This window comes from Hippichthys cyanospilos, chromosome 5 (genome assembly GCF_059441005.1).
Source record: "Hippichthys cyanospilos isolate Australia breed blue-spotted pipefish chromosome 5, RoL_Hcya_1.0, whole genome shotgun sequence".
Classification (NCBI taxonomy): domain Eukaryota; kingdom Metazoa; phylum Chordata; class Actinopteri; order Syngnathiformes; family Syngnathidae; genus Hippichthys; species Hippichthys cyanospilos.
Window position 1 is genome coordinate 11,532,490 of NC_142373.1, and position 13,082 is coordinate 11,545,571.

General features: G+C 40.9%; 1 protein-coding gene across 1 annotated transcript in view; it reads right to left on the minus strand.

Moving 5' to 3' along the window:
- Positions 1 to 13,082, minus strand: part of myo10l3 (myosin X, like 3) — a 51,502-nt gene that overhangs the window by 2,676 nt on the left and 35,744 nt on the right. Inside the window, exons 23-38 of the mRNA XM_088415597.1 lie at positions 9,840 to 10,211; positions 9,480 to 9,513; positions 7,753 to 8,511; positions 6,629 to 6,752; positions 6,018 to 6,261; positions 5,815 to 5,910; positions 5,136 to 5,229; positions 4,869 to 4,924; positions 4,163 to 4,305; positions 3,898 to 4,092; positions 3,120 to 3,277; positions 2,746 to 2,869; positions 2,049 to 2,346; positions 1,053 to 1,260; positions 838 to 974; positions 442 to 565 (exon numbers count right to left, since the gene is read on the minus strand). Of these exons, the coding sequence (XP_088271723.1) occupies positions 442 to 565; positions 838 to 974; positions 1,053 to 1,260; positions 2,049 to 2,346; positions 2,746 to 2,869; positions 3,120 to 3,277; positions 3,898 to 4,092; positions 4,163 to 4,305; positions 4,869 to 4,924; positions 5,136 to 5,229; positions 5,815 to 5,910; positions 6,018 to 6,261; positions 6,629 to 6,752; positions 7,753 to 8,511; positions 9,480 to 9,513; positions 9,840 to 10,211 (3,166 nt within the window). The remainder of the gene's footprint in view (positions 1 to 441; positions 566 to 837; positions 975 to 1,052; positions 1,261 to 2,048; positions 2,347 to 2,745; positions 2,870 to 3,119; positions 3,278 to 3,897; positions 4,093 to 4,162; positions 4,306 to 4,868; positions 4,925 to 5,135; positions 5,230 to 5,814; positions 5,911 to 6,017; positions 6,262 to 6,628; positions 6,753 to 7,752; positions 8,512 to 9,479; positions 9,514 to 9,839; positions 10,212 to 13,082) is intronic.

The following is a 13,082-nucleotide window of genomic DNA, read 5'->3' on the forward strand; positions in this document are numbered from 1 at the left end:
AGCAATCTAATGTGTTTTAACTCTTTCATTGCTACTATATTCAGCATTTTCACTCATCTTTCAAGGCCAAAAGAATATTGTGTGCTATGTTTATGTAAATATGGGTGGTATATGAAAGATTGATTTCCATTCCTTCCTTAGAATTGCATGTAGGTAATAACGGTCACCGGTAATACTTTTAATAAATAAAATGTGCTGAAAAAAAATGACAAAAAAAGTTCAAGTTAACCTATATTTTCCAATTTATAAATTTTCTCACTCATCCCTAAAAAGTTCCAAAGTTTAATAAATCAAACGTGAATGTTACAGCACTGTTTTAAGTGCTTTCGTTTGTGCCTGTTGAGGGGCTATTTGGCTGCACAAATATTTCATAGGGGATGCATCACTGGAAAAAAAAAACACTGGTATAAAATATAAATATTCAATTGTATTGTATTGTACCTGCTCAAACATGAAGGCAAACTCCACCCCCTCCTTTGGCATGCTCTCCACGTCCAGGAAGCAGTAGAGTTTGAAGTAGAGCTTCCACTGGCCTTCGTCCTCGGCTTCTTCACTGCCAGCCAGTCTGGTGACAGTGTGAAAAAATAATGTCAGGCAAAATGAACAAATAGGTGATTACCTCAATTCCAAAGATATATTTTCATGTGTTGTTTTTTTTATGCATTTAATTCCAGGTACTTATTTACCTGGGGGGGGTGTCCTAAAAAGGCTGGTTTTATATCAGGTAAAATAGTTGAACCAAGTAAAAAATAAAGTTAAATTTATTTGGGGTTAGTTTTATAGACTTATTTTTGCACTTTAAGCTATTTTTTCGGCGTTAAAACTATTTAAGCTCACCTTTCAAATTTAGCCAGCACATCGGCCACGAGTACCCTGCTTTCCACCGCTCTGTCAAGAGTATTGTTGTGCTCGAAAAGAGCAAACATATTCCTGCTGTCCTCCATAGCCAGACCTCTTATCAGCTTTTCCACCACCTTGTGCAAAAAAAGGAGCAATCAGTCAAACCAACCGTCGGAAGTCTCGCTGATTTCAACATTAAAATGCAGCCGTACTTCTCCGGCAGTGGTGTGGGAGTTGATGGAGATCTTGCAGGAGCCTCCCCCGTGACAGTAGACGGTGGTGGTCATTTCCTGTCTGGTGAGCAGCGCGATGATTTCGTCTTGGGAGGGAACAAACTCCCTGGTCTTGGTCTTTTTCAGAGACTCGCTGACGAAATGCGCAAACATTTCGATCTCAGTCCTGGGGAACAGCTCCTTTATCCTACACACATTCACAAAATGTGGATACTTGAATGCTTGAACTTTATTTGGGTTTAGTTTGATGGTGAGTGAATGGGTTCTATAAATTCTGAACACAGCCACATGAGTTATAAATGGGTGTGCAAATCAATGATCTCAATTTTACTTACGCTCTTAAAAACATATAAAGATTTTTTTAACTGGGGAAATTATTTGTTATCTAAAAAGACTTGCAGGTAAGAGTAAGAGATTCACAACGTTCCGCTGTAGCAGCGCTTCTCGCCTATCTAAGAGTATGTTTGAGTTTCAGGAGTGAGACGGGCACTCCTACAAGACACGTGATAGGCTCCCGGCGCAACCATCGACCAATGAGGGCAGAAGTAGATACAAATCCAGGGCGGGAGTAGATTACAATGCTGTTAGATAGACAAGAATGGAAGGCAGGACTGAGCTGCGCTGCAGTGAAGCATTTCTGTCTGGTCGTCCATGAAATGACTAAAAACGATCTGTAGCTGAATGAAAGTTAACAAAATAAGGACATAAATAATTATAAAGGAGTCACGATTGTATTTTAGAAATGGGTTACTTCAAGTTTCAAATAATTTGCTCTTAATTTGAAAATAATGTACTGCTCCTGCCAAAACATTAAAAAGCACTGAATTAGATTACTGATATCAGTAGAAACCTGGTTAAAATCTTAAGTCCCCCTGAAGTGCCTTCGAGATAGATAGATAGATGGATGGATGGATGGATGGATGGATGGATGGATAGATAGATGGATTAAGGATGTCTGAAAGTTGTGTGCTATACCGTTTGAGGTGAAACTTGAGGTAGCGCAGGATGCCGCGGCTGGGCAGGAAGGTGCAGCTCATGCAGGTAAGGAGATGCCAGTGGGCCCGGTTGGATGGGCTGTTGGGGTGCGGGACGTGATTGGTCTGTTTGATCAGCTGACAGTAGACCTCGTCCCTAAGCGGCCTCAAGTCCTGACATGTCTGTAAGATGCCCTGGATGATGGGCACCGGATCGGAAACCGCCTCCATCTCTTGCAGGGAGTTGAAAATCTTGACGGCTTCGTCTTGCAGGCTGGTGTAACCTTTCTCCTTTTGCACTGGGAGACACAAAAGGAGCTTTGAATTCATCGACGAAAATTGAATTAGACCGAACAATTAATCAAGCTCAAATCAAAATTGACAGTTGTCAAATTACAAAGGCTGCAATTTTTCTGTCTCGATAAGTGGAGTGCTGAATAAGCGTCAGCCCGTGTTTACACATCATTGTGTTATGAACCTTGAAATGTTGATAGAGAAAGCTTAAAAGACTGCAATTCAAAGTATTTAGCAAGTTAACTTTAACGAATTAAATAGCACACAACCTTTAGCTCACGGGTTTCACTCATTGCGGTTATTTTGGGGAAGCTCTCTCAGCAATAAAACAGATCCACACTGTACTTCATAAATCGGCGCAGCCTCTGGACACAAGAGCCGTTCCCAAAGTTTGAGCAACTCACAGTGGATGCTGACGTCCCCGTAAGGCAAAGGCAGGAGCGGCGAGTGCAAAGGGTGCTGAGTGTATCTCAAGATGGGGTTCCTCCAGTACGTCTGCTCCACCGCTTCCACATTCAAACTGCTCTCCTAAGAAACAGACAAACAGCGTCTCGGTACCGCCGGCGTTGCGCCAAACTCGAAAGAGTACACGCGTCACCGCAGAACATTCAGTAAAAGGGACAGAGGCAAACACGAGACGCATAGTGAGTACCTCACTACTACACACTGTGTCCCTGCCACAGACTTGCATGACTGCAAAGAGTTATTTCAAGCGCGTTAATGTCGTGCTACCTTCATGTATTAGTGTAACCATAGCAGCCGAGGTAAAAAAGCCAACCTTGATGTCCCTAATGAGTTGCTGGGTCGGTGTTTCGATGGGAACTTTGCAGTCGATGGCTCCCTGGATGGCATTTGTCCAGCGCATGGCTTCGTTCAGCATTTTGGTGTACAGGCGGTAGGAGTGTTTGCGTCCGTGGATGATGATGTTCCAGTAACCTGCCGTGGGAATGAAGACGCACATTTTCATTTACAAATGTTAAAGAATCACAATTTATATACAAACAGTAAAAGAAATCAAATTTCTTGGAGTTGTAATTGATGAGAAAGTGAGAAAGATATCCAAAACTAAAAAGCAAATGTGTGTATCTGTCAAAGATTTTTATATATGGAGCAACTATGAAACAGAATTGAAAAGAAGTGAATCATTTCTTTTTTTTTCCTAAATATATATGATGATATGTGCATTTAAATTTGATATCTGATAAGAGGAGCTTGTCTTGTTTTTGTTTTGGGATATGAGTAACCAACTATTGTATTCACATCATATGAGTTAAATATAGAAAACAAGGGACTCTGAATATGCAAACCGCACTCTGTAATTGTCATGGTAACTGTAATATTCATTGAGAATTCCTTTTTCCATTTGTTCTTTTCTTTCTTTCTATTTTGTTCTGAACTCTTGTGTTTATGTGTTCAATAAAATCCGTCAATCAATCAGACGAGTAAAAATGGGTACCTGACGTCTATAACCGTCAATGGCAGTGAATGACTTCGAAACAGGTTGTGTTTAGGTACAATTTATACTTTGACATGCAATGCAGTTTTCATTTACTAACCAGTATCCTTGAAGACCTTTTCATCCGGCTGGACCACGGAACACAAACTGTTGAGGACCAGCGTTCCCAATTTTGAGGCGTTACGCTCAGATGACTTGTAATAGTCCAGGGAGTTGGTGGTGAGAACGAACCAACGCTTCTTCAGTTTTAGAGACGTGCTTTTTACCCCCGACTTCATTTCTTTTTGCAGCCATCCTAATAGGAAAAAAAACCCCAAAACATTTATCATTTACGTTTATTATTTTTGATATATACTGTGTCTTACCTCTGACGATAAACTCCTGTCCATCCCCTCTGGAGTCTCCCTTGGATTTCTGGAGCAGACCGATCCAGTGGTGCATCTCCTCTGGTGTGTCCGTGTTGCAGTGGATCACCCGGTTGGCGGTGATGATCACAAATGAGTTTGGTCTAAAAAAAAAAAAAAAAAAAAGTCGACATGTCAATTTACACTATCAATTTAAACTAAAGCTGCACTGATGAAATGATTGTTTACTTATAGCTAGTTTACTTAATTATTAGGTAAGACTTCAGGTAAGACTTTTAGGTAGGTTTAGGTAATGACTTCAAGACAGTCATTTTTAGATGCAACTTTAACTTAACATTTGAAGAAAATCAAATAAAAAATTATGTATCTGCATCTGAATGTCTTGAGTTTAAAAAAATGTAAAAACATGGTTTTGGGATTGAATGGGAGGCACAGAACATATGGTCAGGAAAATCTTATATCATATTTCAGTAATCAAAAAGGCATGTGGCGCGTTGAGGGACATGTGGTAGACATCTGACATAATACGATTCTAACAACGGATGAAAAATGCATTTTTAATCGGCCCTTTTTTTAGCATTCCCGTCGTTCGGCGCTCCGTCGGCAAAACGGGCGTCCGTCGACGACAGACTGACAGGAAATCAGTCCGTCAGTGCCGACAAAGTGCCGTGTACTACGTAGATTGCATATTCTGGCCTATGCTTACCTGTCAGGGTTGTCTGACGCACAAACCGAGTCAATCAAGCCCACATCGAGCGTGCCCTGGACACACAGAAGACAGGTGAATATAACTTTCAAATGATAACGTATATCAAGAAAATTTAAGAATGGCTCTAAGATTCAACATTAAAGTGTTAATTGTCTAACTAAACTGCCAATGAAATGATCGTCTTTGATCCATGCTTCCTTATTGTTGTTCAGAAGTTGGGGTCCAGTCAAGGGGGAGAGAGTAAAGATTTGGAAGCGCACTAACCACAGCATTCTTTGGGTTGGCCTGCTCGTGGTGCATCTCGGTAAGCTCCTCCGGACTGGCGCTGTGGACCCGACTCAGCACGCTGAACCAACCGCTGGGTGGGACCACGGGGAGGTCAGGAAAGAAAACCAGAGGGAGAAAGTCAGTACAGTTAATTGGAAAATGATATAGCGTAATGTTCCATTGGCAACCACAAGGGGGGGAGTTTGTTTCCATACATCACTTGAAGCAGGAAGTAAAGAAGACTGCAGCTGGATTTACAGTATATGGCAGTGGCATGACAATTACAATAAAGTAATACTCAAAGCAATTACAATAATAACTCAAATAATAACTCTAATCTCAATAGCATAATAACTCAATGTCAATATGACCAACTTTGTTCAACCGTAAACACACAAAAGAAACAGGTAAAGCTTACTTTATCGGTTCATTCCCCATCTACGAATCCCAATTTCAACATTGATCCATATATAAGGCGCACCTGATTATAAGACGCACCATTAGCTTTTTTAAAAAATTAAGGCTTTTAGGTGCGCCTTATAGTGCGGAAAATACGGTAGATGATTCTGTTGTCTGTACTTTACTTGGGTATATATTTTTCTGAGACTCTTTACTTTTACGACACACAAGTAGAGGCAGTTTAACGGCGCCGATATTTTGATGTAATGGACAGAACCTGGCATCTTCTGGAGATTCTGCATAGATGTGATAAGTCCTGTCTTCAGTGACGATGTTGAGTGCATTTTCCTTCTCATGATTGTCCACTATCTCCCTGTAGGACAGGCACAGTTACATCGCCATCAGCTTTTGTCTATTTCCCTCAAAGAGTGTCCTCAAATAGCAACGTTCAAGTTAAAAATAGGATTACGCAAGACTTACTTGGCGGCGCGCACGTCGATGGTCCCTTTGAGCTTCTCCTCGCTGTCGTTTTCAAAATACATGAGCTTGGAGTCCCGTAAGACGAACCAGCGCATCTTCCAATTTCGCCGAGACAACGTGGACATCCCGCCACCTTTCTTGTAAAGCCAGCCCGATTTGACCGAGTCCTGCTTGGCTCGGAACCACATGAAGGTATCGTCTTTTAGCACGCACCATCGGCGACGCCAGGGGATCATCAGACCACCTGAGAATGGAAATGAATATCAGAAGTGCAACAATTCGTCGACAACTAATCGATTGCCAAATTGACTCATTCACTGCCAGGCCAGTTGAAATAGATTTTTGACGTCTATAGCCGCCAATGGTCGCGAATGAGTTCATCGATAAGCATTTTTGATCATCGGTAAATCATTTAGAGACGTATATTTTTATTAAAACTGTGGTTGATTATTCAATAATCAATTAACTCTCGATTAATCGATTCATTTTGACAGAAACATGTCTTTTGAAAATGTGATTAATCCATTCATTGCCAAAAATGAACAACAGATTAAATCAATTATTAAAATAATCGTTAGTTACAAAATCAGTTATTTTTTTAAGTCACTAACTCTTCATGTAGAGGTAGCCATGGAAGTACGGAGGCCCGGCACCATTCAGTAGATGCACCCTGCCATTGGAAAACTCTTCGTCCGTGTCCACGTAGCCATCGTTGTCTTCGTCACTGTCAATAAACTGAAACAAAAGACGACAGACTGCTTTTGACTTTTGGGCTTACGTGCGAGAAGGAGACTGTGAATCCATCTGTGCACCTGCAAGTTGTGTGCCAAAAATAACTTGTTTTTCCCACTATTACAGAAAAAGCTCACCTCCCTTTGACAGGTTTTGATTTGATGGCATAAAAGAAACTTAAGGTGTGTATCAGCAGTGGATTCACACCACTTTCGGGCAATAATAAGAATAAGCACATTCGATTACTAATTACTTTGACTTTGATTGCTGTAAATTTTCTTAATTGCTTCTCTCGATAAAATCTGCGAATAATTAACCCGTCACCGCGCTTAAAATGGACTTGTCAACAGACACTAGAAGTTGGTAACAAAACACAAGCTTTTTATTACCTTTAGCCTCTTACAATGAAGCGCCTAACTTTCACTTCAACAAAGTTTCTTGACATTAAGATGCCACATGATGGCATCAGAGCAATATTCTCACAGCTGCACCAAATAAGCGATTAATCAACAACTAATTGATCACAAAATTAACTGAGAATGATTTTTGGTAATGGATTAATCATTTAGAGTAGCAATGAGAAAATGAAGGCTAACGAACCATGATAGATATTTTATTGCACCTCCAGATGGCGCTCTTGGTTTAAAGATGCAGTGAAAATGTAATTAATTTCCATTGCACTATATATTACCGTTAAAACTAAAGGAGTGAAAATAATATTGCAAGCGGTTCATGTGCCTTAATTTTTTGTTTAGCGACTTAAAATGGTGCAAATTCTCATAATTTCATGCTCTTAACTGAAAATGTTTAGAGAAATCTTTCAAAAATCCATTTTAACTGGACTGCTAGTTAAAGGGATGGATTTAAAAAAAAAAAAAATCAAAATAATCAACACGTTAATCAAAGATTAAAATACTGTAATCCGAAATAGTTTATTTTGTGATGAAACAATCACTATCTCCCAAACTACTTTGTTATGTGAAGTGTGCTTTGTTTTTCTCACCGAATCCGAGCTGCCTTTGTAGGACTCCAGGCTGTTGTGTGTGTAGGATGATTTGCGTAGCACCTCCTCATCCGTGATATGGTCGTCATTGACGCTAGCCCCCGAGCTCCCGTGAGCCTCCTCGAACTCCTCCTGGTCGTAATCCGATTCCGCGTCAGGCAGGGTGGAGCCGGACGCTTCCTGGCTCCGGCGCTCCAGATGCGACCCCTTCTCGTTGGGGATCACAGTTGGAGTGGAGCAAGGAATTTGGAAGTCTGGGATATGATTGAGTCCGTTGGAAGAGGAGACCAAGGGAGGGCTGACCAAGAGTCCCTCGGAAAAAGCCGGCGGAGGAGGGGGGAGACTTTGCAATACGTCCTTGTCCAAGGGAACTTGAGCTGGTGCGGGCAAGTCGGGTAAAGGAACGCACTCGTCCTCGGCGTGGAAACCCTCATCTACCTCCTCCTCGGCCAGAGGAGCAGTGGATTCCGTCGGGTCGTGGAGGTTCTCCTCGCTGGACAGTGACGGCTCCAAGGCACCGAAGTCCAAAAGCTCCAGGAACTCCGTGGCCACGCGGGAGGCCTCCTTCTCCAGTCGATAGATCTCCGCCTCCCGCATCTGGCGGAGGTCCTCGTGGGAGAGCTCGCCAAGGAGGGACACGCCGTCCTCCTGCTGCCTCTGCAGCCGTTCAATTTCTCTCTCCAGCCGCAGGATCTCCTCCATCTGACGGCTTTCCTCATCGCTGGTTTGGTTGTAGGACATGGTCTGAGACAGCGCCTTCTGGACGTTAGAGAATGATAAATGACGGTAACGGTCATTTAAGTCTATGGCGGGACTACCAGGCGCCAATTTATTATTAAGTCTATGTCAAGACTACCTGGAGGCAAGTCAATGGTGGGACTACCTGGGTGGAAAATGGCTAGAGTTCCTACCGGTGGCCACTAGAGGGCAGATATTCCCTTTCATTTTTGCTTTTTTTATGAAGATCTGACGCCCTCTTGCGGTATAAGAAAAAAATACTCTTTGCTTAGCTACAATTCTGTGGTATTTAACTTTTAAGTTAAATACAGGAAGTAGAAAGTGGTCAAGACTGCATTACCCCACATATGCTTTTTAAATTCCAATTTCCCTTTTTATGAAGTACTAAACTGCACGGATGATTAATGTTCTGTCAGTGTTTCCCAACCTTTTCGAGCCAAAGAAAATATATTACATGGAAAAAAATCACATGGCACACCACCAAACAAAAATCTCACCAAAAGTACTGAAATAATTATGATGCATGGCATTAATAGCACATTTCATTGTTCTGCCTGTCATTATATTTTGCTAGGGTTAGGGTTGTCCTAAATAATCATGTTTTAAACTGATTAAGTGAAATGTGATCATTGCCCGTGGTTGGGAAACACTGGGGTATGTGATACATTATAAAACTCCACAACTAATCATGTATTTATTTTTGCTGGCTTGCAAGAGCAGCTACATAAATCAACAGAAATGCACAGAAGGTGACGCAACAAGCTGGCATGGCTTCTTGCTACGAGGTAGAATTTATTTGCCATCAAATTTATCATGTGAGCCAGTTTGGAACAAAAGTAGCGCCCCAATCAGTGAGTTTGATTTGGGGGTTTTTGCTCTTTGTTTCTTTTTTTTTTAGCACAGTCCCATTTTTTTGGAGCACTGCCCCACTTGCACTTGCAATTAAAAAACACAAGGCAGCACAGAATAAACTGTTTGAATGTTCTCACCTTGTGACAAGCACCGTTGAGCAGCAGTGAGTTCCTATGGACATCATGAAAGAAATGTAAAACAAAGTGAGTCTTTTTTTTTTTAAGTTCTGCAAAGTGATGTTATATGATAAACTCACATTTTATGATAGCAACCAAGTGGAAGGCACTTCAATTGGTATGTGAGATTTTAGGGGTCTCTAGATATCAGCAAATCTAATTTACTGCTTTATTTTGTTTTTTTTTTTCCTGGTAAGTCTGTTGGCATTCATGGTTACAATGCGTTTGTTCAGACATTGATAATGTGTATAAGAAGTGTTTTAGTGAATTTAAATGTACAGTACTTTTTGACTTGATCCAAAACACAAAATATACCTTTACCTTTTAACATCGCCGTTTGCAACTTTTTTCTGTTGCTCCTCTTTCTCCTTCAAGAGCCTCATTTCCTCCTCAGTTTTCTTCTTCAGCTCCTCATCCAGCAGCCTCAGTCTCTCCTCCTCCGCCTTTTTCCTCTCCTCCTCCATCTTCCTCTCCTCTTCCTCCGCTAAGCGCCTCCTCTCCTCTTCCTCCCGCCGTTTGCGTTTCTCCTCCTCCCTGAGCTGCCGACAGAGGGATCGAGCCAGCTGGCCGCGGTGGTGCTTCTGTAGGACGATGGAGGCCCAGCGCAGGCGCAGGAAACTGCGCCTCCAGAAGTGAGCGCGGTAGTTCTTCTGAATGGTGACAGCACTGGCCAGGGCCTTCTTGTAATGCTTCCTGGAAGGCAAGAAACAGACGTTGACATACTTTATTGCTTTATAACTTTTTTTTAAATCAATATCTATCTATCTATCTATCTATCCATCCATCCATCCATCCATCCATCCATCCATCCATCCATCCATCCATCCATCCATCCATCCATCCATCCATCCATCCATCCATCAAAATAGTTATCTTTCTAGCTATCTGGCTATCTTGCCATCAACTGCTCTAGCACTTGATGTCTAAATCTCTTTCTTTAGTATCTTTCTGGCTCTGTCCATACACCTACGAATCTATTGTATCATTTCCTGATGAGGCTGAAACACAGCCGCCGACACAGCATGTCACCACATGCATACTTGTGACATCGCAGGTCCAGTGCCCACTGGCATCCCGAGTTTAAATAAACAGGGCTCATAGCGCTGCGTGTTTACAGTCTGATGAGCATGCGGTTGTGTGGGCTGTTGGGTTTAGCCCTGTGACTAAGCCCAGTCGCACGCACGCACGCGTACTGGACACGCGCGCGCACCATAAACATGTCATGGCCCACACACAATGCCCTGACCCTTTCACCCCGCATTTGGCCCCCATCTCCACCGTAATCACGCCATTGGCCTGTGACTCATCTCGAGACAGAGATACTGTTACATATAATAACACAAAGGCTGCACTTGTGGCTTCGGTGAACATTTCGAATCACTCGGTCTTTTTTGTCAGCTCTGAAAGGAACATAGTAACAAAAATGTTGGGTATAGTGCAACTCGTGCTGTCATTAACAGGACCAGTCAAAAACTAGGAAATCATGTTAACTGGGCAAACCTTTGGCTTCATAAAACCTATTTTAAAAACACATTTGAAATGTGAATTTAATTTAAACACTGTATAACCCTGTCTTAATGTTGGTAACTAATCATATGTTCTGCTTGGCAAAGTTAGTGGTTGTATGTAATTTAAGCAGCCAGACGCTTTTTAAACTAACAGTGATTTATGAATATCATCAGGTGATATCACATAAAGAAAGTCCTTGTGGAGTTTAGCTTTTCGAGCACAGCTGTCAAACTCAAGGCCACATCATTTTATAAGGTCCACTAACGCAAATAAAGTGTCTCTGTCGTGTTTCTTGAGAAATGGATTTGTTCTTTGGAGTTTGGCAAGGATATCTGTGCTGAATTTGCACATCTCCTCACTTTTAGTACATCTTAAAGGCATTTTTCAATAAATTCTTTCATAACATTAAGTGAACAATGGTTACATTTTTGCTTGCCATGAAGGTTTATTATTCAGCTTTGGGACAAGAGTCAACAGCAAAAATGATCCTGAAAACAATAATAACCAGCAATGCAGGCACAGTATTATATATGTAATTTCTATGCATTTTACAAAAAGTCTTCCAGACATTTCTTGTAAAATAATTTTGGTCAGCTTTGTCTTTGCCACAAGATGGCAGCAAAACACTTTTTTTCTACTAAACAATGTTATGTCTTTAATGAATGACCCAATTTTTTTGACTGGCTGTCAACAATAAATCACAATCTCACCTCGACTGGTTTGAAACGGTTTTGGCCAGTAGAACTGTCTTGTTTTCAATTAAAAACGATTAAAGCTGTCAATGTGTCAATCATAAGTGAGCACTGTTATCTTTGCAAAGGCAAGCATTTTTTAATTAAATTCATCTCCTGCGCATTCCATATCATTATAACTTCATGGATTGGTAATGGAAGACATGCCCAAGGGTATAGCAAGTCGTCTGGGCATGTATTTATTATTCTTGGTATCATCTAGCTCATTGTCCATTTCTGTCATGTTGTTTTGTTTTTTTTCTTGGCTAGTAGGACAATTTAACGCATTAGAATATAATTTCTCTAGCTAGCTGCATTTTTTTCCACTTTTTCCTTCCGCTACTGTTAGCTATATGCCGACGAGCAGAATTTCAATTATGCCTAGTAGTATTACTAGTGCCAAATGGTAACTTATTCATAAAGGTTAATTGCATTCTCGCCAAAATTAGAAATAGGAGTGGATAAAGGCGACTAGTATGACAGTTGTTATACTGCACTCAAGTTGTTCTACTATTGTGGTGGATCTCAACCTTTATTTATTTTTGACAATGTATACTGTGTGATATTTTTTCAGCCAAGTACCCCCTAAGCAGCAAAAAAAGAAAAATAATTTAGTGCTGTGCCATCTGTAAAACCATAAAACAAACAAAGCATACAGCACTTTGCAACAAAGTCACTTTATCACAAAAACACTATAAGATGTATAAGATCCAGTTATCTTGCTCTTAATTTGAAAAGGAAAATGTGGTGTTCCTGTCACAGCATTACACAGCATTAGCTCAGATTTGCTGATGCCCGCAGAAACCTCATTAAAATCTCACGTACCCCCTGAAGTGCCTTTATGGGCCCTTGAGTGTTGCAAGTACCCCCATTTGAGAATCACTGTACTAGTGTACTGAATCGAAAGCCCCTTTGGGCATTTATATCCTAAAAGTGCGCTGCAATGTCTTACTGGCTAGGACAGACTGTAACAATACAACGACCTTAATAGGGGTGAAAGGATTATTCATTGTTTTTAAACTTTGATAAATTAATCAATTAACGCAATTATCATAATCAAATAATTGTTTTGAAACTTTAAGCGATAATCATTTGGACAATCCATGAATAATTTGGAGACCTACATATTTTCCGATTTATGAAATCCTATCTGTAGTCGATTTTTGTCCCCCTCAAAATAAGATGCGCTTTTACTTTCAAAAGTAATCCCCAAATTTTACGATTGGGACCAATACAGGTCCCGAGTTTTGCCTTTTCTGCACTGACAATTTGAAATGATGTCCTGTCAAAAATTAAGGAGATTGACAAAATAATTAAATAATTA